This window comes from Python bivittatus, unplaced genomic scaffold (genome assembly GCF_059951505.1).
Source record: "Python bivittatus isolate LINGU-HERP-01145 unplaced genomic scaffold, Pbiv_v1 ctg000350_np1212, whole genome shotgun sequence".
NCBI classification, from domain to species: Eukaryota; Metazoa; Chordata; class Lepidosauria; order Squamata; family Pythonidae; genus Python; species Python bivittatus.
Window position 1 is genome coordinate 22,638,805 of NW_028277074.1, and position 24,576 is coordinate 22,663,380.

The 24,576-nt window shown below is 37.7% G+C and overlaps 1 protein-coding gene across 1 annotated transcript; it reads right to left on the reverse strand.

Moving 5' to 3' along the window:
- Positions 1 to 3,461: 3,461 nt before the first annotated feature.
- On the reverse strand, positions 3,462 to 22,829 carry TMPRSS3 (transmembrane serine protease 3). The gene is made up of 13 exons (XM_088144453.1): positions 22,812 to 22,829; positions 19,115 to 19,259; positions 17,390 to 17,497; positions 15,942 to 16,058; positions 14,080 to 14,203; positions 13,323 to 13,448; positions 12,340 to 12,383; positions 11,762 to 11,927; positions 10,248 to 10,417; positions 9,170 to 9,265; positions 7,609 to 7,751; positions 6,506 to 6,658; positions 3,462 to 4,544 (listed from the first exon to the last, which is right to left on the reverse strand). Exons 1-13 carry the CDS (start codon positions 22,827 to 22,829, stop codon positions 4,518 to 4,520), a joined length of 1,437 nt encoding a protein of 478 aa, XP_088000579.1. The 3' UTR covers positions 3,462 to 4,517.
- Between the last annotated feature and the right edge of the window lie 1,747 nt (positions 22,830 to 24,576).

Here is a 24,576-nt window from a genome sequence, read left to right on the forward strand (position 1 = left end):
ACCACATATTGCTCATCTGACTTTTTCCAAACAAGCCAAGACATCATCATCATCATCATCGTCGTCGTCATCATCATTATTATTATTATTATTATTATTATTATTATTATTATTATTGCATATTCCCAGATATCATTAAATATATTGAGTAGGCTTTCGTATTAAGCACGGATTACTTTATGTACCCTGTGTACAACACCATGGTATGAAATGGTTATTGTCCTTTTCTTTGTACTGGTATCCTTTAAAAAACCCACATTACTACTTGTGAAATCTAGTTCTGTTAAATACTAGATATAAGTAAGCCTCCTATTTCTAAATATTTCCTGTAGTTGTAATGCAATCTGTGGCAATGCAGGTGCTTTACATTCTGGTTTCAGTTGGCAGTTCTTTAGTTGTTGAGTTATCCCTTTTTCAACAGGGAATGCATGCAGACTCCAGTGTTTGACTCACAAATATTGGAGCATTTGGAACAGCCTCAGCTTCAGCCCTCCACCTACCTAGCAGTTTCTTCTAGAAAATGTTCTTTTCAAGCAGCGATGAGGTATTTAAAAGGCCTCCAGGGATGTCACTGGAAGCTGTTTAAAAAAATGAGGACAGATTAAGAGCAATAATTGTTCAATGACAAGTTGCAACACTATGGAGAGTTGGCCTTTTCTTCTCAGGCAGCAATGCCCCTACTCTAGTTGCTTTCCAGTTAGTTTTAAGGGGATCACAAAGTAGAATGTTAGTCTTGTTTTCTAAGCAACATCCTGCTCAACATATGCTCATATGCTCAAGTGGGCAAGGCGCCTGGTGGAGGGAGGGAGGGAGGGATATCTAGGGAGATATCTGGAGACACATTGGCGTATGCCTCATATACGTAATGAAATTAAGGTATAATTAAGTGTGGTGCTGTATCGCTTGTTTCTCTTCAAGAAAAAGTTGAAGTGAATGAATAGTTCTACATTTTAATTTGATCTCTGTATATTGAAAGCTAGTCAGAAAAGCAGTCGGAAGACATTTATAACGATATCTACAACTTTTAATGGAAAGATACTTGTGATACAGTCTGCAATTTGTTTTTAATGGAAAAGCAGTTAGCGGAATGTAGAGTTATATGTGGAGAATCAGTAGGAAATAGAATAGGGGTGGAAAGATGCTTAATGTTCCCCCGATGTTCCTCTATATATATGATTGTTAGACTATGTCAGAAGAGGCAAAAAAGGAACAATATGAGAAGGTTTGAGCAGAAAAATGGCAGTCAGAAAAATCCTCATATCCCCATTACTGCTTGAAACTGTGATTGCCTGAATGAAAATTGTAGTGGCTTTTCATTTAAAGAGCAGCCTTAACTGCATCTTTGAGTATAACATATGCTTTGATCTAAAAGTATCTATGGAGTGTTGGTGGGTGTTTCCCTCTTTCTCTTTCATTCATTCATTCTATTCTGCCTTTCCTATGGGAGCTCAAGGTGGCTTACATGGGTATGTTCCCCCTATTTTGCCCTCTGTACAACAACTTTAGGTTGAACTGAGATAGTGACTGATGGAAAGTAATGAAATGAGTTGTGTGGTTAAATGGGAACTTCAACTTGCCTCTTTGTAGTCCTTATCCAAGCCTTTAATCACTACACAGTAATTGGTATACCAAAGTGGTCATATTTTTAAAATGAGGTCACCATAAAGTGGCTTACATATTAAAAATAATATAATAAAATATTGATAAACCCTAAGATGATAGAGATCTTATCAGATACGAGATATAAACTATCAGAAAATAAGTTAGACTTGATTTTAACCACTAACATAGAGAAGACGGCCATTGTTATTTAAAGATGAAGGAGGAATTATTCAACCACCCAAACCCTGTATGAAAAAAAGGAGAAACATGCTAATTAGTTGCAAACAGCAGAGATGAAGAAACACCAATGTTTGACAATCTAACCATATAAAACTCAATTGTTTGGTAATAATGTGTATGTGTGTTTGTTCATTATTCATATTTCTAAGGCTGCCCAATAGCAGCTCTGGATGGCATACAGAATTAAAAACAAAGATATAAATAACAAGCACAAAAAAAAAAAGACAGTCATCTCAGTAGAACAAAATAACCACTAACACCTGATAAAAAACCTCACATAGGGAACCTGCATCCCACCTTATCCCAGAGTCTGGGGAAAGAACCAGGTTTCAAGGCATATTTAAAGGTCCATTTGAATCTCTGGGGGGGATGCGGTTCCAGAGGACAGGGGCCACAACAGAGGAGCCATGCCTTGTGGGTCCTATCAGATGGGAACTGAAGTATTCTGCATCTATCTGATCTCACAGGATAGGCAGAAACAACAGGAGAAGGACTTCAACTAGGCCTTATGCCTTGCGGGGTCTTTCAGATGGCAACCAGCACATTGAATTCCACCCAGATGCTTACTAGTAACAGTGCAGCTCACATAGTAGAGGTGCTACATGGACATAGCATGGCACATCCATAACTGTTTGTGCTGCCATAGAAAGTTACTCTGGATTGTTAAGCCCACCAATGGCCTCTTGAGAAGTGAGTGCATCACTACCTCCTTCAAGGCAGATAGAACCATCCCCCCTCCCTCAAAGAGTAGGTCATCACTACATGGATCCAATCATAGGTTACCTCCTGGGAAGCATTCACTAGTCAGAAAGGACATGGATCTAACCAACAGATGTCCAGGTGAACAATCCTGAGGAACCTGACTCTTTCCAGATAACTGAGCAAGACCATGTCTCAGTCACCTCAACTGGACTTGCCCAGTTGGAATCCAACTCCTAGTAGATCCAAGCAACTTTATCTATCAAATGAAGGTAGCCTTATTATATACCAACCTAATGTTTAGTAGCAACAGCCAGAGACCAGGACTGCTGAGGATCCAGAGTCAGTACTGAGGGCCAGAAGGTGAGATCATCCAGAGATTGACATTGCCTTCCCCATGCTAGGACACTATAATCTTTCCTTAAGCTGCTTCTTTAAGGATTGTTTAAGTTGGGTTTTTTTTTCCAGCAAATATTCATATTGTAGCTTTCTCTACTTTGCCTTGAATGCAGATCTTAATTAATTAAATGCATTCTGGTAAGGTGTAATGTTTAAAGCATTGGATTGGCACTAGGAAAAAACAGCTTCAAGTCCACCATCAGACATAGTAGCCCACTTTTGGGCCTTTCTATTTCAGCCCAAGCCCAATCTACACAGGGTTGTTATTGTGGGGAATAATGGGAGGAAGGAGCACTACTTGAGCTCTTGTACAAAAAAGTGGGATATAAATCTAATAAAGGCAGGAATAAAGGCTCCCTATGATATCTGTACAGCCTCTGTACATTTGGAATATTGCTTTTTGAATAATGTTGGTGTTGTATGTCCAGTTGCAGAGCTAGCTAAAGTGTTTGTGTGAAGGGGTACCAGGCATGACTCCCTTGATTTGAAACTCTAACTGGAAACCAACAATCATGCAGGCAGAGAATTCTCTAAAATTGTTCCACTCTTGTTTATCCTGTGCAAAGCAGAAATGGAAGGATGGTAATGACAATGGACTTGTTCTAGTGACCCAAATATTTGCCTTATCACCCTCTGCAGTCAACCCTCCCCAGTTGTAAGAGGATGCTATTAGTTGATGACAGACTAGCAAGTGCAAATGAAGACAGGAGTATATTTTTTGAGGATGAGATAATAAGTCACACATCACATCCTTTAAAAAAATATTTATATACCAAATGCTCAATATCTATTAGGTACAAAAATGCAGTTAAGATATCAGAAAAACTGCACATAAAAACAAAGCGGTATGATATCTGCATTTTCTTTTCCTTTTTTCTAAAGGCCTTTTTTAGAATCAATCAAATCACTGATATATTCCCATCCACCTGGTTTCAGAAAGAACCAATTTTCCAACAGACATGTGGAGTCTGTTGTTTAAATAACTGCAGAAAGGAAATAACAGTGCATTTGTTATCTCTGAAGCAAATAGTAAGACCAAAAAATAATAATAATAATAATTAGAGAACACAGATTTTGTGTGTCTCTATCCTTGCTCACAAGCACCAAAGTCAAGCTCTGTTCAAATCATTAATTAGGTGCCCTGAAGTTAAAATGTTCAACACTCAACTAGCATCTAACAAAATTTCTACCAGAAGTAGTTCCATATATGAGACATAAGGCAGTCCCCTCTGCCCTTTTATTTGTATTCCTTCCATTCTTGCTGTAGGAACTCAGCTGATCTTTTAAACATGTCCTTCATTGTTCTGCTTGTTTGGCCAGATCTGATAGGATCTTCTGGTTCCATTTTAATGTAATCAGATTATGGATGGGATTTAAAAAAATGAATCCATTTTATAAATAAGCTTTCATCTCATGATTGCATGAAGTCCTCAGAAGAAGATAAAGATTCTCCATTGTAAAGCAGATTTTGTAGTTATAGGAAAAAAGGAAAGTTGCAGCACCTCTGTTAACAAGTACAAAAATCATGCAAGAGGGAAGTTAATTGTAGAGCATTTGAAGAAATCATGATGATGGTGCTAACCGTCTCCTTTCCACTCTTCTCTCTATGGATAAAAATCAAGAATGGACCTTTTGAGATATCAGTAACATTGATTCTCAGGAAGAAAATTAAAAGGTTAGCTATGAAAGTAATTTAGGATTCTAGAATTTGGGTAACCAAAAGAAAATAAATGTTAACTCTCTTTTTTATAACACATTCCAGATCCCACTTTACTTATATTAGCTAGTCAGAATTTAGGATGTGTTGATAAACATCTACCATAAAATGCACATGGAGAGTTCATGTGGAGATAATACTTATGTGAACTAGCCACATCCACGTAGTTCTGCATAAGCAGCATCCCAAAAGTTTATGGAAAGTTGTTGACTCAGAAGAATCAGAGGATCCATATATAGACAAAACATGTGAAAGTGCTTTCATGTATATCAAGTGTCCTTCCTAAAGTGTCTTTACATTCTAAACTTCTTTCAATGTCTTTTTTAAAATTGTGGCTGTTGGTTCATCTATTATTCACTAATAATACATTGACAGCAGTTATCGAAGTCAGGGATTGGCATCACAGTTCCCATGGGCATATCACTCATGATACCCACACTTGGTCCTTACATTGTTTTACAGGTAGTCCCCAGGTTACAAACCTCCAGCTTATGAACAACCCATGGTTGTGAATGGGCTGTCTACAGTACTTAAAATGGTAGACAGCTGACCGGCAATGAGATCTGACACAAAATGGCAGATGGTGCTTTCCTCCCCATAATCCAACAAACTGCCAAAGCCGCACAATGCCTCCATGGGTGTCATGAAGTAGTTGTGCATTTTTAATACATTGTACGGCCTGTTTTCAATGGTTCATGAAAGCATTAGGTGGCTTCAGTGGTTCATCAGCGTGAGGAAGAAGAACACCATCTGCAATTTTACCTCATGAATGCCCCTTCTGGTCTGCAAGACATACCCCTTCCAGTACGCAGGGTAATATACAACAAGAGTAAGTGTTAACCTTTAATCATGATCTTTCTGGTATGCTACAAAGCATACCTACAGACATACACACAGACAGATTTTTTTCCCTCTCTCTCTCTCCTAACTGACTCTAAATACTTGCTCCAGCTTACATTCAAATTTGACTTAAACACAGACCTTGGGAACGGAACTTGTTCTTAACCCAGGGATTGCCTGTATTACATGTCCACATATTCCTTTACTGCATCCCATTGTAAAGTGCCTATAGCCTAAGGACCAAGCAAGGACTGCTGAGTAAGAGTTATGCTGTTTGCCATTCTGCAGATAAGTGAAGGAGGTGCCCAGCAGGAAGCCTCTCATTATCTTAGGAATATTTGCTCATGCTCCTGAAATAATTGCCTCTAACTGGCAATGCAAAACCAAGCAGGAAATGATTAAACATAACTTGGCAAATCTAATCTTTCTACTGTTTTATCCCTGGACAAATAGAAGCATATTAGGGTGCAGCAGGACTACCAAACTTGCCAAATGTCAGCAAAGTTCAGCTGGCGCTCAGTCTCTTGACGTACATCTTTACATTTTATCATGCTTAAATCTCTCCTCCTACTCCTGGAACTGAAGACTCAGGCTTGGTTTCTCCCCACCCACATACTTAATAAACGCTGGATTTCAACAACTACTCCTACGGGCCAACTTAATGTTGTATAAAACATACTGCAGATGAAGCAAAATCCCGTTCTCTTGTTCCATTCACATGCTTGCAATAGAGAGAAACAGGAACATCTGCAGGGAGGGAGGGGGGAATCAAGATGGCAACCACAACCCTGTGATTGAAGGCCCATCTCCTTTTATGTGCATGGATGTATGTCAAAGAGGGTTGGGGTGTTGAGCACAGTTATGGCTGCCATCTTGACTTTTTTATCCCTCGCCATAGATGCCCCTGGGGAAAAAACGTGGCAACCGAGCAGAAGAAACATAATTGCCTGACTACTCCCACTGGATACACTAAGCTAGGCCTGGAAAATAAACTGTCAGAGAGTAAACCTCCATTTGTTCATGTATCCAATCCAGAAATGAGGTGATGCGACTGTAGACTCCAGGTTTGTTTTCTTCTGCACAGCCCACCCCAAAGCTGGTTGTTCCTACCAACTTCCAAGTATTCATATCTTTGCATGCCAGTGGCCCCCCACTATCTCCCTGAAAGAGACAGAAAAACAAAATGTGGCCATGTCTGAAAAATATTGCTGATCATTATCTGAGCACACATTATCTTGAGAACATTTGCTACCTTTTAACCGCATCATAGTTTGAGGATTACCATCTTGTAAATCAGCAGAGCAATTAATTAAGCAAGCAAGTGTAACCTTTTATTCAAACTGCTTAGCAACTGCAAAAAGAGGGAGACTCTTTGTCTCTCTAATGAGTCAACAGCATGACTTTTCTGAGAGACTGACATGAATATCATGAAGAAGCTGCCTTTTGTCATTGTCATGCAGTTTATTATCACAGGGTTGAAGAACCCTATCACAGGGTTCCTCAACCTTGGCAACTTTAAGATGGGTGGACTTCAACTCCCAGAATTCCCCAGCCTGGCTAGGGAATTCCACCCATCTTAAAGTTGCCAAGGTTGAGGAACCCTAAGACTGGCAGTGGCTGCTCTCTACCTCAACATGGCCTCCTCAAAAAAGGAGTGGAAAGCAACTCCCAGAATTCCAAAGCAACATATCCAGAGGGCACACATCTGAATAGGAATATTTCCCTAAAGTCTTAGGAGCAGATCTTTGCCAGAAATTGAAAGTGGGATCTTCTGTACTCAACAGCTAAGCTTTGCATTCTTTCCATCCTTTCTTTCTTATGTTCTCCTAAACAAGACATTCTTTCTCATGGTTGTGGAATTCCTTCATTTATACTATTCCTAATGGTGTTTCCCCACATCCCCTGCATTACTTCCATTTGCGTCCATTTATCATTTGACCACAGGCTGATGTGACACATGGACTTGCCACCAAATACCATGCAGAAATTCTGCAGAGATTTTCTTTAAAAGGCAGTGGGTACAGTGGATGTCTGTGTGTTGAGGAGTTATTTTAAATGAATTTTTAATCAACAATACATTTTAAACAAGTACCAATAAGAAATGTTCCTACCTGACAGGTGTCTATGCCTCCTTTTAAATAACCTGCGCAAAGCATTGATGAGGCTACAATTCCTCCATAGACCTCTCCATGATTGCACGCTTTGTTAGAAATTAAAGGGACACCAGCATATTTCATGGATTCTGAAGTATCACCTGATATCCCAAGACAAAATTTTTTCCCATTTCTGTGATAACAAAATATGGCTTTTTAAAAAGCTATAAGCTGTGATGAAGTATATATTATATCCTAAGAAGATTTTCCATAATTTAATATATTTTATTAGTCTTCTAAAGAGCCAGTTTGGTGTAATGGTTAAGGTATCAGGCTAGAAACTGGGAGTCCATAAATTCTAGTCCTACCTAGGCACAAAGCCAGCTAGGTGATTTTGGGCCAGTCACTTTCTCTCAGCTCTAGGAAGGAGGCAATGGCAAACCACTTCTGAAAAACCTTGCCAAGAAAACTACAGACTTGTCCAGGCACTCTCAGAGAACTGGATACGATTGAATGGATTAAAAAAAAAAGTCTTATATTAATAAATAAATATAAATATGTTTATTCATTAGCTATGTATATGTATTGCTGTTTTAGAAGATATTGGACCATATGTATACTGTATTTATTTATTTATTTAGAAGGAATTCCCATATCCAACAAGAACTAATTCAAAACTATTTATAGGCTACTGCATTGAAATGTTTGACATTCAGCTGGAGTCAATGAGCAAAAACATGGTTTTGAATCATGAATCTCACACTAGAGGTGAAGTTATTCCCCACCACCTCTCAGTGGATGTAAATTAGGACTTGTAGAGAAACAGAGATGGAGCAGTCTCCAATAGAAGAGAATATATGTAGCTCAGGGTTGAACTGTGAAGTCCTTGGGGTTTTCTGAGCAGTCTTTCCAAATCTGACTTATTTTGTATATGTTCAACCATAGTCATTACTGTATAATTTTTGCAATTAAAAACAAAGAAAAAGATTGAATTTATTTTCATATTGTATATAATTTTCATAATATACATATTCTCATACACAGCATTCTCTACCATGCACATTTTGTATCAATTTTTCTTAATATATGCAATTTTGTGTGCAATTTTTAAGACAGAATTGCAATACAAAATTCAGAGGAGTGCAAAGTCAAAAGTTAACTGTATTCAGATCAACCTATGGACTAATCAAATTCTCATACATTGCAAAAGTAAGGTGTGGTGTTTATACATTAGGAAGTAGACAATGGTATCAGTCAGATATTTGGATCATCTCCTGAAGTCTTTTACCTTAGATCAAGCAGGCTAAGACTGATAGGAAATGATCCCCATATTTCTGAAAAGGAATCAATCTATTTATTTTGTTGGTACATAATGCAATAATTAGCAACTCTCAGTAATTCTATTTCTATTTCCTGGCTATAAATGTGTTTCTGTTTTAGAAATGAAGGGAATATTTATTGAGAAGTTTATATTTATAGAAAGGTATTTCTTATGTGCATCTCTTGAATTAATTTTTCACATGTGGCAAAGTTTGGTTGAGAAAAAGGCAATGCCAGTTTCAAAGACTTAAATGAATACCTCCTTCTTCTGTTGCTCCCCATCCTGATATCCAACACATTTTTCCTTCTGGAAAATGTTCTCCAAAATTAGGAAGGCAAATTGGCTCTATAAGACCTGTTTAAGTAAACAACATTCACCTGTGAGATCATATTCCTCATCTTTCTTCTAAAGAGTTCAGAACTTTTTAAAATTTAAATACAGTTCTTCGAATACTTCATGTGTAGACCCTGACTAACTTGATTTCAGCAGTAGAACTGCAGCATTGGGAGATTCCAGAGGGGTTGGTGGGAAGTGACAGGAGATTTCATATTACTGAATTGAGCATCCGATTCTTAAGCTATTTGAATTAAAGATCCAGTTCTGAAAATATGCAATTCCATGAACCCCTAAAATGATGATAATAATAATAATAACAAAATACAACAGTTATAGAACTGTACAACTTTATACAGTAAAACTATTTCATTGGAAACAATGAAAAAATAAAATTTAAAATGATGCTATTAATGGGAAAAATGAGTCTGCATACTTTGCATAAAATCTGAAATCTGGGTTTCATTTTGAAGATAACAAAATCTCATTCACCAAAAAGTTACCAGAAAGGGAAAAGAAAGTGAAAGGGTTGTCTCTTGGTTTTAAATTGGTTTTTCCTTCAACTGCTCTTAAAATTGTACAGATTGCAAAACAGTGACTGTCTGCAAATTGGGTTTTGGTAGTCTCTCCCACAGCTCAGTTATACTGAGATAACAGTAATAGCCCACACCTTTCCTCCCTTCCTCTCCATCATAGCTGCCTCTACAAAATAAGCATCAGGTCAGATGATCAGAGATTTGCATAGAAGGCTTCCAAAAACTATGACTCTTCCTTTCAAAGGCAAATACACACAATATTTAAGAGAAACAAAAAACACAAAAAAACATTCCAATTTCATACCGCTCTCAACTTCTCATGATCTTATAATAGTCTTTCCATAAAAATATACTGAATAGATACTATAGAAAATAATAAATAAATGTGATCAGTCTATGCCACCCTTCTCAATGTGAACTTTAAATACAAAACAAGAAAAAAAGAAAATCAAGGGAGTCAAAATTACCATTTGGTGCAAGTGGACTAGCCAGCTTAATCAGTGCTATATCATTTTTCATTGTTTTAGGCTTATAATTTTTATGGTATATAATTTTGTCCACTAAGTATGGATTAACAGGACTTTCTTCCAGGATTACAAAACCCACATGTACGCTCCAAGCTCTAGGTAGGTACAAACTGTTTCAACAAAAACATTAAAAATAAAAAGAAATTAATATCTTTCAACATTTAAAATTGGCTGTGAACAGAGTTTTGAACTTTATGTTCAATCACTTTTGCCTTAAAAGATTTCATTTCTAAAAAATATCATGGAAATGGTGCAAGTCATGCAAAGAAATCGTGCATCATTGTTTCTGTACTTGAAAATACAAATTATAATACAGTTATGTTCATTTACTTTTAAAATGATAATATTACATTGTCAATTCCAATTTTTAATTCTTATAATGCAGTCAAGCTATTGGTATAATCAGTATTGTGCCACGTAATTAGATCTGAATGCCACTGTTCCCCAACTTGGTGCCCTCCAGACTGGAAGTTCAGTCCTAATATAGCAGAAAGGTTCCAGGTTGAGCTAACCTAGTGTACACCCATGAGAATGTACAATATATCAGTTACATGTGCTGGGCAGGATTTCTGGAGGTTGTCATCCCATCATATCCAGGAAACATCAATTTGGTATTGTGCTTGCACTATAAACTTCTGCAAGTGGTGTCAGCAGAAGTTTCCCATCACCACCACCTTTTCCCAGCATCATTCATGGGTCATATAGGCAACTGACTCCATCCTCCTTATCAGTTCCAGAATCCAAATTGAAACATGAAAACCCTGCTTGAAGATAGCCATTGAAATATAACTGAGTGATTCTATAAAAAAGGTAGAGAGAAAACATAAGACACAGTTGCAGAAGTTTACAGCATGAGCACAAGATCAAATTGATGTCTCCTGGATATAATGAGATAATAATTGCATCACTTTGTTAAATGACGATGAATTTGTTTCACTATAAAAATACATCTGTTCACTTTTTAAAAGTTTCTTATAGTCCACCTCTAGCCACTCAGGCCCAGCCGGGATAAGATGACAACAATTAGTTGCCTCTCTATATTACACTAGCATCTTGGAAAGTAATCAAAGAAAACTGATTCCTATGTCATTGCTGTAATGAAAAGGATATATATTTTAAACATACAGAAGTTAGATGTTAATGCTTTACTGTTGTTGTGAAGCAATATGTAAAGGAGCATGGGTAAGGTTAGAAAAACAACAACAGAGAGACCACTTTTTCAGAAGAAGGCAAGCAAGTATATAGGGCAAATCTATGAAGACCAGAATTATGACAGTGAGAGATAAAATTCAAATAAAATTCAATGAGAGGGTTGATCTGGGTGCATTCTGGAACAAGGCATCTCCATTGTGGGGAGATGGGCGGGGACAAGTCCAATAAATAAATAAATAAATAAATAAATAAAATAACACTGCAAAACTTGTAGAAGACAGTAATCTAGATGAGATGCTTACTCATAAACACAGTGGGCTGCTGTAACAATCCACCAGGGGGTGATGACTGACCCACCACACAAATGATACCCTTGAAATTGAAGGCTGGCTTGCCATGGCCATTGCTGGAGCAGTGATGCATTTCCACCAACGATACGTGGGGTGTACCTAGACCTGGTACCACATGCTGGCAGAATGAAAAAATAAAATAACTGGAATACATCTGTCACTATAAAAATGCCCGTTCTTTGACTGATCTAATAGAAAATATTTAATCTGTCTACCTCTGAATAATCCCAAATCTAGATATTCACTTATTCATCTAATGTTATCTTTAATTTGTTCTTAACACTTAGGAGAAATGCAGTTATACCAAACATGTTAATATTTGAGATACAACCCACCAGAAAGTTCTCCTGCATGAGATTCACAGAAATGAACTGAGACTATGATAATCTTGTTCTGTATAGCTCCCCTTCATTATAACTGAGCATGCATATAAGGATTTCTCCAGTTCTTATATTTGAACATTTGCTAATTTCCCTGGTTCTTGTGAGGAAATTGGGTTTAGATTCTGTATCATTTTCCAAATCACTTACCTAGACATTTTAAGACAATTACATTGCCTGAAGTACATTCTTCTCTGAAATGGGGGGGAAAAAAAGTAAAGTCTATTACTTCTCCCTTCCCTGCCAGCTTTATCCATCAAGTATCAGGATACCAGTTGTTCAGTCAATAAATCTAAACCAGCTTTCCTAAATCCATCCCTTCCAAATGTGTTAGGACTACAACTCTCAGTATTCTCAAATGGCAAAAGATTTCTTTATGCTGGCTGGAAATTCTAAGAGTTACCATCCCAACACATTTGGAAGAGACCAGATTGGCAATGACTGATTTAATGAAAAAAATTATTGGCTCAATCTTGTAAATATTTTGTCAGCATAGTCTTCACTGATAGCAATATGAGATCATCACTGGAAGTCTGAATTTTCATACATATGGAAAAAGATGCTTAATTTAGTATATAAAGGCTTCCTTTCCATATTAAAGCCCTTAACAGGGTAAAATGGAATCTCCCAGATACAGGTTCCCTGGTATACTGATCCCAAAGATATCTCGCTCATGAATCAACTATATACATGTTCTTGGATATGAGAGAGGTCACATTATTTACACATAGCCTTTATATTTACACATAAGTGTCACAGTTAACCCCAGGAAATGACCGGGCATTTTAGTAAACTCATTGCTACTTACAGTATACCTTGCAAAGGCCTAGAAATGAGGATAGAAATGAATAATGACTTTTATTTCAGTTGTTGTATTCAACTGGAGATGGGATCTGAAATCAATGAACATTTCCTTTAGAATAGGAATCAATGCATATTGATTTGCCAATGGAGGAATAGTGGAGGCCCAATAATACAGGGCACCTTACATAATGGCATTATATGACAATTCATGCATGCAGATAATATAACTTTAGATGCTGCAGTCCCATGGAAACATTCCAAGAGAGGGCACTGAGTAGCCCATTTAGCCCATTTGCATGTCTTTCTGAAGGTAGGCATCTGAAACATACCGTAAGTGGGTAGTATTCTGTGGTGATGTTAGCTGATCAGCTGATAACCAATGATTTGCAGTAACAAAGTATTTTTGGAACTCATTTTCAATGGCAGCCACTGGGAACCCAGATGAACTTACAAAACTGTAGAGGGTAAGAATTAGCCAATATATTCTAGTACATTCTTCATGTTTAACTCTTATATTTACATACTACCTGGTTTTCAAATCTGGGGTAGACTATAATAATATAATAGATCTAATGCAGGGTAGCAAATCTACTACCTTCTCAGAATGCCAGCCTTTCGTTTATGTCAGCATTCCCAGCATCTTCTCAACATGTTAGACCACCACCATCCCATCATCCCTTTTCAGCATGGTGGGGGAAGTTAGAACCTATCTTGATGGCATCAGGAAGACTACTTTATGGTGGGCTCTGTTCTGCACAGTTGTAAACATTGCAAACAGAAGACCTACATCTCCAGTGCTATACTGTCAAAAACTCCTGACAGACTTAACATAATCATCAGCAAAACCAAGCATTTTGGCAAAGGTTTTCCTAACTTTTTGAATATTTTCAGAAACTGTATTAATTAATAGCTTATTGCAATCAAGTAATTAAAAAGAAGCACTTAATGCAAAAGCCAACTCAATGTAGATGTTCACTGTATATCAGAAATGTATATTTTGCTTTAAAACTACATTTTGACTCAAACTACATTTTGGGTCATTTTATTTCCATTGTTATTTGACAAAATTGCTAAGCAATACAGTACCTTGAAAATCCTAAGTATTTACATGTAACACTCCCATAATTGTCTTTCCAGCCATCTGAACACACAGTCCGCCAGGTTCCAAAACTGAACACCTGAAGCACAGCCCTTTTGCCACTCAGCCTGACTGGGGAGACACAAAAGAGTCAGTGGGTATTTAATAATTGCTGTAAAGACAGGACAGTTTCTCTTGCTTTTTCCTCTTTACGCTATTTGGGTAAGACCTGCAGCAGACTAGAGAAATAGAGCAGCGGTAATGTATACCAGACTTAATGAATTAACCCTGTAATTGACTCCAATGTTATCCCCCCTTTAAAAAAAATAATTTTTCAACAATGAATTTGGGATCGAATCTAATGGGGCTAAAATACAGTATGATTAAATGCAAAAATGTCCGTGGGGAGTCAAAAAGTATGGTGGGTTTAGCATGCCATTGAAGCCCTCCCCCCCTTTTTTTTGTACAAGTGTCACAAGTAAAACACATATAAAAAGGGGCAATCCTTTGATTATGCAGTTGCGTCAACCATCTTGACTTTTTTTACCTCCCCCTCCCCTGCAGACACCCCTGACTCCATGTGTTTAGGGCTATGTTGATAATGTTGGATTTAATTCCCCTTGACTCGCCATCATTGAAAAAGGCTTCTATGTAAAAGCAGAATTGTTAAACTTTTGAGTCAACTTTCAAATTAACTAAATTTGGGTTGTTTCAAGACAGTCTTATTCATATGTGAGTATCTGTGTACATACATATAAACACAGATGTAAAGGGATATTTTTATAGTACTTCAAGATAAATATAATGTTACCTTGTACAAATATAATGTTGTACATAACTGTGTTAATGTGATCTTTCAGTCACTGCTGCTCCTGGAATAAATGAAACTATCTTACCATTTGTCATCTCTTCGCAGCAAGCTGGGTCAAGGAAACAGCTTTACAAGTAATATTGGAACACTGCTTTATTGATAAGTAACAGAAACTTGAAAGCCTCATAGCATTTTCCTTCCCTTCTTCTTATACTCAAGAGAGTAAAGGCAGAGCTGGTCTGAGCTCCTTCTAAGGTTTTCTTCCTGTCTTAGACTTAAATAATTTTTTTTCACCTGCCTTCACATAGTTTCTCTAAGGTCATCTCTGTAGTTCTGTACACCATTCTATAAAATGGTAGCTTTTCTGCACATATTTAGTTAAAATGGTAGTTCCTAATGAGTGGAAGATAAAGAAATGTATTCAGATTGGCACTAATTTTAAATTCTCAAAATTTTTTAAAAAAAAACCAAGAAGGAGAAATTGTATCTATTTTTATTACTTTCTCCAGAAAAAGACACACACCCCCATAGCTAAACATTGTTTCTCCTTTTACTAGTGTGGTATATTATCTAAAGCAGGGTTTCCCAACCTGGGGTGCAAGATGGAATTTCAGGGTGTGTGACAATTTTATGCACTGAGTTAAAAGCTAATTTTTAAAGTTCAATTTGTTCACCTGCATTAGAAATTAGACTTCTTCATCTTCAAATGTGATATTACTTTTGTAGGGTGTGTGAACACTAATCAAACATTTCCTAGGGGTGTCAGGCATAGAAAAGGTTGGGAACCACTGATCTAAAGCAATGTTTCTCAACCTTAGCAACTTTAAGATGAGTGGACTTCAACTCCCAGATTCCCCAGCCAGCCATGCTGGCAGCAGAATTCAAAGAGTTGAAGTCCACTCATCTTAAAGTTGCCAGGATTAAGAAACACTGATCTAAAGTGTTGGACTAGATATGGAAATTCCCTGGGTAACCATGGCTTAGTCATTCTCTCTCAGCCCAAAATTTACGCTTTGAGGGGAAATAGCACATAACATCCATAATAAAAATGAATGTTACCACATCTGTACTCATCTTCTCCATCTTTACAGTTGAAGACACCATCGCACCTTGCTGTTGGATCAATACATTTAAAGGAAGACCTGCACTGAAACCTCCCATTGCAGTTGAAATAAACTGGAAAAAATCATATTGTATTAAGTCAACACAACTCCACATTCGTTCAAAAATATGCATGTGAGAAAAACAGACAGTTCATAATGAAGGAATGAAAAAGGGAACCTTGAAGAATCATCTGCTGTACACAACGTTATTATACTGTTCATTCAAAAAACCATCTACAATGAAACAGCAACATTCTGATATTTGGTTGCCTCTTACACTATTGGAACAGTAATTATGCATTCAATCTTCCCCTCTTTCTCTGAACATTGGAAAGAAGGAAGTGTTATAATTGCTTTGTGATGGAAGTTAAAATAGAAACCCATTCCTTTCTCTACGTTCCTTCCTCCAGCTGCCCCTTCCTTCCCATTTGCTTCTCTTCCACTCCCTCATACGGTAACAAAAATCAGCCACACAATGTAAAATAGCTAACACTCATTCACTGTCAATAAAAAGTGTTTATCTGGACATTTTCACACCTGTTTATTGTTCCCCATATGTTTTATAACCCAATCCTTCCATACTGAAAGTTTTGTGTGAACTATAAAGCTTGGTTAACTATTTTTGTCCCTGCTTTTTTCACAGTTTATAGTGGCTTTTAAATGAGACACTATTCCCTAATAAAATAGGTCCACTGAGATTAGGGGAGAGAGAATTTTCTGTAAAGATCAGTATTTCATCACACGCACATCCAGTGCCTTTGTTGATACTTAACTGATCAACTTTGTTGATACTTAACTGAGTAATGGTGCCCTTATATGTGATCAATATGACTGTCTACCATAGTAGAATGATCTAGGTATGTTGATTTTTGCATGGCAACAGAAATGCTCAAAAGTTTTACAAACTTTCAAATACTTGATCTTGTGCTAGAAAGCTAGCAAGTATCTGAAACACTCAGGAAAATATCCCCCCAAAGACGGGAGTACAGCAAAATTGAAACCATGTAATTGGGCCCCAGTGCAGGATTGGCTTTCTGGAATAACCTGTTTCCAGGGCTGAGGATTGCCTTCAGAGGAGCTGAAGTTCAGTTTCCATGACCTTCCAGGCAATCTGTCCTTTGGCTAGGTTGTCTGGGAATCATGAGTCCAACATCTCTGGAGGGCACCAAGTTGGGGGAAGAGTGGGCTAAGCCTATTAATGAAAGGCTTACTTTACAAAGCTCACAATGAGGTTTTTATATTACTATTATTATTATTATTATTATTATTATTATTTCAACAGCAATAATTCAAGATAGCAACTTATAGTACCCAATTAATATAACCCTTGGCAGGAGACTCATGAAAAATGCACACTCTTTGATGGTTAGCTGAGAACCTAATAAATAAATAATTTGTACTCACCGCTCAAGGCAATGGCAGCTGCTATGATTAAAGTGAGAAATAAGACAAGGATAAAGGGAAGCAGCCTTAGTGGCATTAAAAAATGGCACTGTGGCGTTGTAATCTCTTCTGGGAATTAAACAGAAAAGTGAGAAACAAAAATATCTAAAAATGCATACAACCATGAGATATTGTACCAAAATAATGTTGTAAAAGTCCCCAGATAGTTACATTCCTTAATACGAACTTATATGCAGTGGCTTGAATATATATTTCTAAAAGAAAACTCTTGTTTAATGTTAAGAAGCCTGATAGCACCTTTCAATAGCAATTTTTATTAAAAGGCATAAGCTTTTATGAGCTGTAGCTCACTTCATCAGAGGCATGGAGTGGTTTAACTGGTGTAGGATTTAAATTGGGATGAGACATTATGCAGATTACAAGTACCTCATCAATTAGCAATTGTAATGTGTTAAAAACCTATTCTGTTTCTTAAGGCCTTTTGAAATAGCCTTTTGATATATGTGAGCTCTGCAGTCTCTTACTCTGTAGTACTGGCATGGTTTCTTTGTTCCGAAACAGCTACCTTGAGATCTATAATCTAGTGTCCTGGGAAGTTACAATGCTCTGATATTACTTTCTCCTTGTTCTGAATCCTGATATTAAATTTGCATCAATTAGTTCTTTTGCTCAAGGTTTGTTCCACGTAGAATCCAGAATGGTATTGCTGGCAGATAATGGCATATATCACATTAGAAAAAGAGCGTGTGAAGCTGCCTCTAATCCTGTATGTGAAGTTGTTGAGGCCCCTGATAATGCTGTTGCTGTGAATGTGTGGGCAAAGTAAATACTTGGTCTTGTTGCAGGGTGTGATTCCCCTGTTAACATCTTCACAGGCTCCTTCTGACTTTTGGATACCATAGACTGACATGGCTGTCCTTCTACAGTATTTTTAATGGTATCTCATTCTCACATCCCATAAATACTTCGTTCCTAAACGAAGTACGTATGATTCAATTTTGAAAAATTGTGACACAGAACAGACTACAATGGATTGTAGAATCCAGAATAGTATCAGAAACAGGGACTGAAAGTAAGTTTGCATATGATGGGACCTTTGAATACTCAAGGCCCCAACATAAAATGGCTGCCATGAATCTCAAAACACCCATTTACCAAAACGAAGCAAGGGGGGGGGGGATCACTCAAATAATCTTAAAACAACCAAAAACTTAAGTAGAAAACAGAGGTGGAGAGAGAACCTCAAATTCCAAATCATGGTTGTGCCTCTAAAGCAAAAGCTATGTTTGTTTTATAGAAGGCTCATTCCAAAAAGATACTAGTATCTGTTTTTATTCTGAAAGGTTTGAGAACCATACTGTACACAGTTCTTAGACAGAACCCAAGGCACAGATATTCAAGGCAGAATTATCAGTAACTCTCAATCTTGTATTATTATCATTATTATTATTTCCATTCTTTCATTCAGATTCAGGAAGAAGAAGACTGAGTCAGTGAGTTCACTGATATCATTCTCTTTTTCTTGACTCTGCCATGTCTTTTCAGTTTTCCTGATATCTCATCCTCCTTCTAAAACCACATAAGCTAAAATATGTCAGAAATGGTTACTGAAGAAAAAGAAGTAAAGAACATCAATATGCAGTATAAAGAAGAGGAGTACAGAGCTTAAAGAAGATTTGGAGAGGCAGCACCCTATATTACATCCAAGAATTCTATGCTGCTTACCATTTTCATTTTCACTAGGGTCTACTTTTGCTTGCTTTATACAGAAAATCCTTTTGTAGTAAAAACAAAGATTAGAATCTGGCAGTTCATCTTCTGCAGCAGAGGCAATTTCAGTGGAATCAAGACTGGAATCTGTTCCTTGGGCCTAGATCAGCATAGGTACATATGTCTTGTGAGTCCCATAACCAACTGCAGCATAGTAAGTCTATCTTGTGTTGTAGGATTGTTGGAAGGATTGTGACTAAGTAATGCATATGAAAACTAGTGTAACCATTAAGTATAAATGTGTGATGGGTGGAATCTCACCCCTGGAGTAGAATAGGTCAGGTCCCCGATCTATTTAGGCCAGGGAGCACATTTGGGATTTTGAGCGCAGGTCATAACCACCTCTACAAAATGATTGCCAAGTAAGTATGTCCATTCAAAACATTCATATGCCAGCAGCAAAGCACAAAGCTTCAGCCACTCGCCCTTTTATTTTCTATGAATGCCTCTGGGACCTATGTGGGCCTAGAGACATTGCTGGATATATAGGTTGTACCTGATGTTGGTATTTATGCTACAGCATGGCAATTTCTCATTCATTTTTTAAAATTAAACAAATCTAAGAAAAATAACATAGAGAGGATAGGGAGCTTGGTGAGTAGTGACAACTCAGGGATTAATTTCTCAACCAATGCCGATTTTTTTAGTGGTGCTCCTTATTTTACTAAAGAGTAAATAGAAAGCCAGTTTGGTGTAGTGGTTAAGGCACCAGGCTAGAAGTCAGGAGACCATTGGGCACAAAACAAACTGGGTGACTTTTGGCCAGTCATTCTCTCTCTCAGCCCTATGAAGGACAAGGACAAACCACTTCCAAAAAACCTTGCCAAGGAAACTGCAGGGACTAGTCCATGTGGTTGCCAGGAGTCAAAAACTGACTTGAAGGGACCCCCCCCCAAATACAATTCATATTAATTAGGAACTGAAGCCTTCTTCTACTAATTGGACTCTCCAGATAATCTTGGATTACAGAAATTCTGGCTCTTGTAATTCCAATACATCTGGTGGACACTGTGGCAATTTCTTTACATATTTATTTAACTTATTAGATTTTCATACTGTCACAATTGTTGCACCTCTTGGTGGTGTACCAAGATAAAACATCCACCAAAAACAAAAACAACCTCCCCATCCCAATAATAAAGTATTCAGCCCCAAAAGCAAAACAGCATATAATATTCTTCTATGGCACTGTCTAATTAATTAAAACATAAACAGAACAATTCTGCTTTAACTTGCTTCCAGAAGGCCAACAGTATTACTTCCTAAGGAGTAAGTGGGGGCCAAGACAGAAAAAAAAAGAAAACTGCTTCTCACCTATGTCCCCTTAATTTCATGGACATGGGGGAATTACAAGCAATTAAGTCCTGTGATGTTTATATCAGAGAACTCTGAAGTAGGCAGTGCTGGAAATACTATGGTACCAAATCTGATGTCAGCCCTGTAAGGTAGACTAGACTAAGAAACCAAGGCCATATATGTCAGGACTACTTTTATTGTAAGAGCTAAAGTAACAGAATTTTGCAAGACTGAACGTGCTTCCCCCTTCCCTCACTTTATCTTCATGTGAACTAGGAGGGGGCTGTCTGAGATGTTTACGTAAATTAGTTACTTGGAATGGGCTCAAGGCGCACTTGTCTGATTGTTGCCTTGGTAATGGCTCTCTCTTCTGTCCTTCAAAGCTATTCCCTATGTCCTCTATACCATTTAAGGCTTTCTCATTCAAAGCCAAAACTTCATATTGCACTCGGAAGCCTATTGGTAGCCCATAGCAGATGTATAATATATTCATGGTGTAAATATGAGCCACAGAAGTTTGTACCTATTGCAGTTTCTAAGTGGTCTTTAAAGTCAGCCCCAATGAGAGCACATTTCAGTAGTCCAACTGGGTGGTGGTAATAGCATATGTTGCTGTTGTGAAATCCTTTCACTCCAGGTAGGGTTGAAGCTTTATAGATTAAGGATCACATACATGACCATGGTTGGACTTTTGCTAGATAAGTAGGGATCTTGTCCACTGAGGGCCTTTACAGGTCAGTTATTTTATTTGTTTATTTGTTTAAATCATGTGTATATTTCTTCCCATTATGGAGTAAAACACTATATGGAGTTTACAACCTGTAGCCTCAAGAACCTGGACCTGTTATAATCTACTATCTAATAGTAGATAGTTGGTACATATAGGCCTACATTATCCCATATAATCTGGATCACAGGTCTATAGGCTGAAACTGAAGATTAGATATTGGTGTAGACATGCCTAGAGCTTACATGAACAACCCTGTTTTCTTTTGGATAAAGTGCAAGAGTTATTTTGCTTTAGAGCTGTTTTGATTTAGGACTCAAACTTTCATCATGTTTGGTCTTTTGCTATAGGATCTATAACCCGAAAGGATTGATGTGTTCCTTAAGCCAGCCTTTAATCAGCTGCAATTGTTCTTTTGACTTCCTAAAGACTAAAATAATTATGTGCAAATATTTTTCCATTCTTTAATACGACCTATTTAAATCAGAAATACATGCCATTTCTTTTCAAAGATTTTTTTAACAAATAATATTTCAGTCTGATGTTCTCTATAGAAATTATAAAATAAATAATGGAATGTCTTAGTTGATGCAACTGTATATCTGAAATGGGAAGATAGGGGATTTATGATTATTCCTCTTTCTCTGTAACTTCTCTTCCTCCTTAAAATCTGCTTCAAAGTCCCCCATATTTTTGGAGCAGGTTTGGAGGGAGCACAGGGAATGCAGGGAGAAGGAATAATTGTTGAAAAATCAACCCCTCCTCATTACATTGATGAATACCTTCTGTGGGCAGACAGAATTAACTGCATATCACCCTATAATTTTATTTTCTCTAGGAACACATTGATGAAGAGAAAAGATATTCATGCTCATAGCACAATTATAAGTCTGCAATATATATATATATATATATATATATATATATATATATATATATATTAAACAAAACAGGTGCCTAGTATTAACATGATTCCATTTACTCTGAACTACTTCTTACACCTTTGCATGTATGTGACATTTTCTTGGGTAGAATCCTTCCATTGCACATAGAGTTGATGCACCAGCTGTGTGTACATGTGTCCACCTCTGAACATGTGAGTGCCATGTAGCACACATGACAATTAGTGTTGTGCTAGGATTGAACCTGCTCCTAAATAACCTTATACTCTACCCTGAAATCCTCACTGAATTGAAAGTGGCAATACCCAGTACTAGGATCTATTCAACTTGTGCTTGAAGAAATTCAGTGAAGGGTAATTCACAATCTCCTACCCTGAATATACAGCTGGATTAACAGGTCACCATCCTCCTGGAACAATCTGATACTGTTGAAATGAATGTGCTCTTATACCCCTCCCATTCAGTGCATTTGGATTTCAAAGAGCTTTCTAGAATCAGAAATAACAAGGTACACAGTCTATTGTATGTTAGAACGCTGCTTTCTACCCCAACATGTGAGGTCAGGAAGACTTGCCCTCATCTGGCTCCAGTCCACTTGTCTCTAAGGGGACTTTGCCTTGTAAGAACCAGCAACAGTCAAAGAAACAACTTTCCAAAATGTGGCACTCAATGCAGGAACAGAAGAAAAATATTTAACCCTCCTTCTTCTTCCCTGGGTTTCACTTACCTGTTCCACTGAATTCATTCTGAGAAGCCAGAGTGTTTCCTCTTTTCATTATAAAACTTAGCTAGCTAAAAAATCCCATGGTCTGCTCTACAAATATGTTCACCTAGCCCTCAGGAATTGCTAATGGAATAATTGCAGCAGATGATGCTTTGACTGCTATTAATGTAATTCAGTCAGACCAAAGATATCAGGTAGCCTAGAATGACATTGTTCCAAAGGCCAGGAAGGTAAAAAGGCACCAGTCCTATTAATTAACTGTAATCAAGGGAAGGAAACATTTGAGATAGCTGCAAATATGTTCAAGAATCTTGGAAACTGCAGCCTTTGCTTTTCAGGCAAAACAGTTGAAACTGATGATCTGGTTGGGCAGATTGCCTTTAGAAGAAATTCTGCTAAGAGGATAGCTAATAAAACCAAATACATTATTTGTTGATAAAATAGCCTCTCAAACAACAGAGAGGAGATGCGGTTTCAAAGATACTGAAAAGATAGCAGTGGGCAGTTAAAAAAAACAAATCTATAACCAGAAGCAGGATCTTTCATCGCCTTTTGCTATACATGAAAATCCTGAGTCTGGACAGGAAATTAAAGATTTATGAAGTGTGCATGAAAAGATTCACACCAATTAAAATATTTACATAAAGGGATAATTGGAGTACTGCCAGAGACTCTATAGTTTTTTCTGTCTCAAGCATCAAAAAAACAAACAAAAAACTTTGAGACAATGGGGCTTGCAGAGAAGGCCATTTATTATTTTGCCTCAGTAGGTGCCAGCAGAAGTGTGCAATAACCAGAGTGGATAATAAGGAGTGCCAAGGTTTTCTGTTTGTACTACATCAACAAAAGTTGCAGAACCAAACTGGACAGGTTTTCTACTTTACAGAATGATTCTTACATTACCTCAGAAGCATGAGAGACATTGATAAAGAGATTCCAGCAGCTGAAGGTGTCAACTTCTCACATACAAGGGGGGACCCCAAAAAATCTGAAATTATCTTCTGGAGGGTGGGGCCCTTGTAGTTCAGGCTTCCCCCGCTAGGTGAGTGTTCTAGGAACCCATCTGCATCAGTGTACCAGCTGGGTTGTTGTGAGAGGCTGCGTTTGGCTTCAGTGAGTTTTTTTTTAGAGACTCTTTCAACGCGTTTGCCTATTTCGTGATGGTGATCCGTGCCTCGCTTGCTCATGCCTGAACAAAGAGACAATCGCTTGACTGCGTGCCATGCTTTGAAGGAGCAGTTGGAGGCTGACCCTGATTTTTTTTCAAAAGTCATAACTGGAGATGAATCTTGGTGCTACGCCTACGACCCTGAAACGAAACAGCAGTCCAGCCAATGGAAAACTGCCACATGCCCACGACCCAAAAAAGCACAAGTGAAGTCCAATGTGAAAACAATGATCATCTGTTTCTTTGATGTGAGAGGGACTGTGTACTCGGAATTTGTTCCTCCAGGTGAAACAGTTAACCAAAGTTTTTATCTGGAAGTTTTGAGAAAGTTGCGTCATGATTTGCGGAAGAAACGTCCGGAGTTGTGGCAAACAGGTGACTGGTTCTTCCACCATGACAACGCACCTGCACATACTGCACTGAGTGTTCAGCAATTTTTAACCACAAACGGCATGACCCTTGTGCCCCACCCTCCCTATTCACCGGATCTCACCCCATGTGACTTTTTCTTGTCTCCCCAGATGAAAAAAGTCCTCAAAGGGAAACATTCTGCTGATGTGGAGGAGGTAAAACCAAAAACAGCAGAAGCACTAAAAGGCA

What these genes read in the sequence shown, in the direction of transcription:
- TMPRSS3 (XM_088144453.1), bottom strand. An exon ending in AAATACTTAGGATTTTCAAG is followed by an intron (nt 13,449 to 14,079) that starts GTACTGTATTGC and finishes TACCCTCTACAG; the next exon opens with TTTTGTAAGTTCATCTGGGT. An exon ending in CAGAATACTACCCACTTACG is followed by an intron (nt 12,384 to 13,322) that starts GTATGTTTCAGA and finishes CCCCCATTTCAG; the next exon opens with AGAAGAATGTACTTCAGGCA.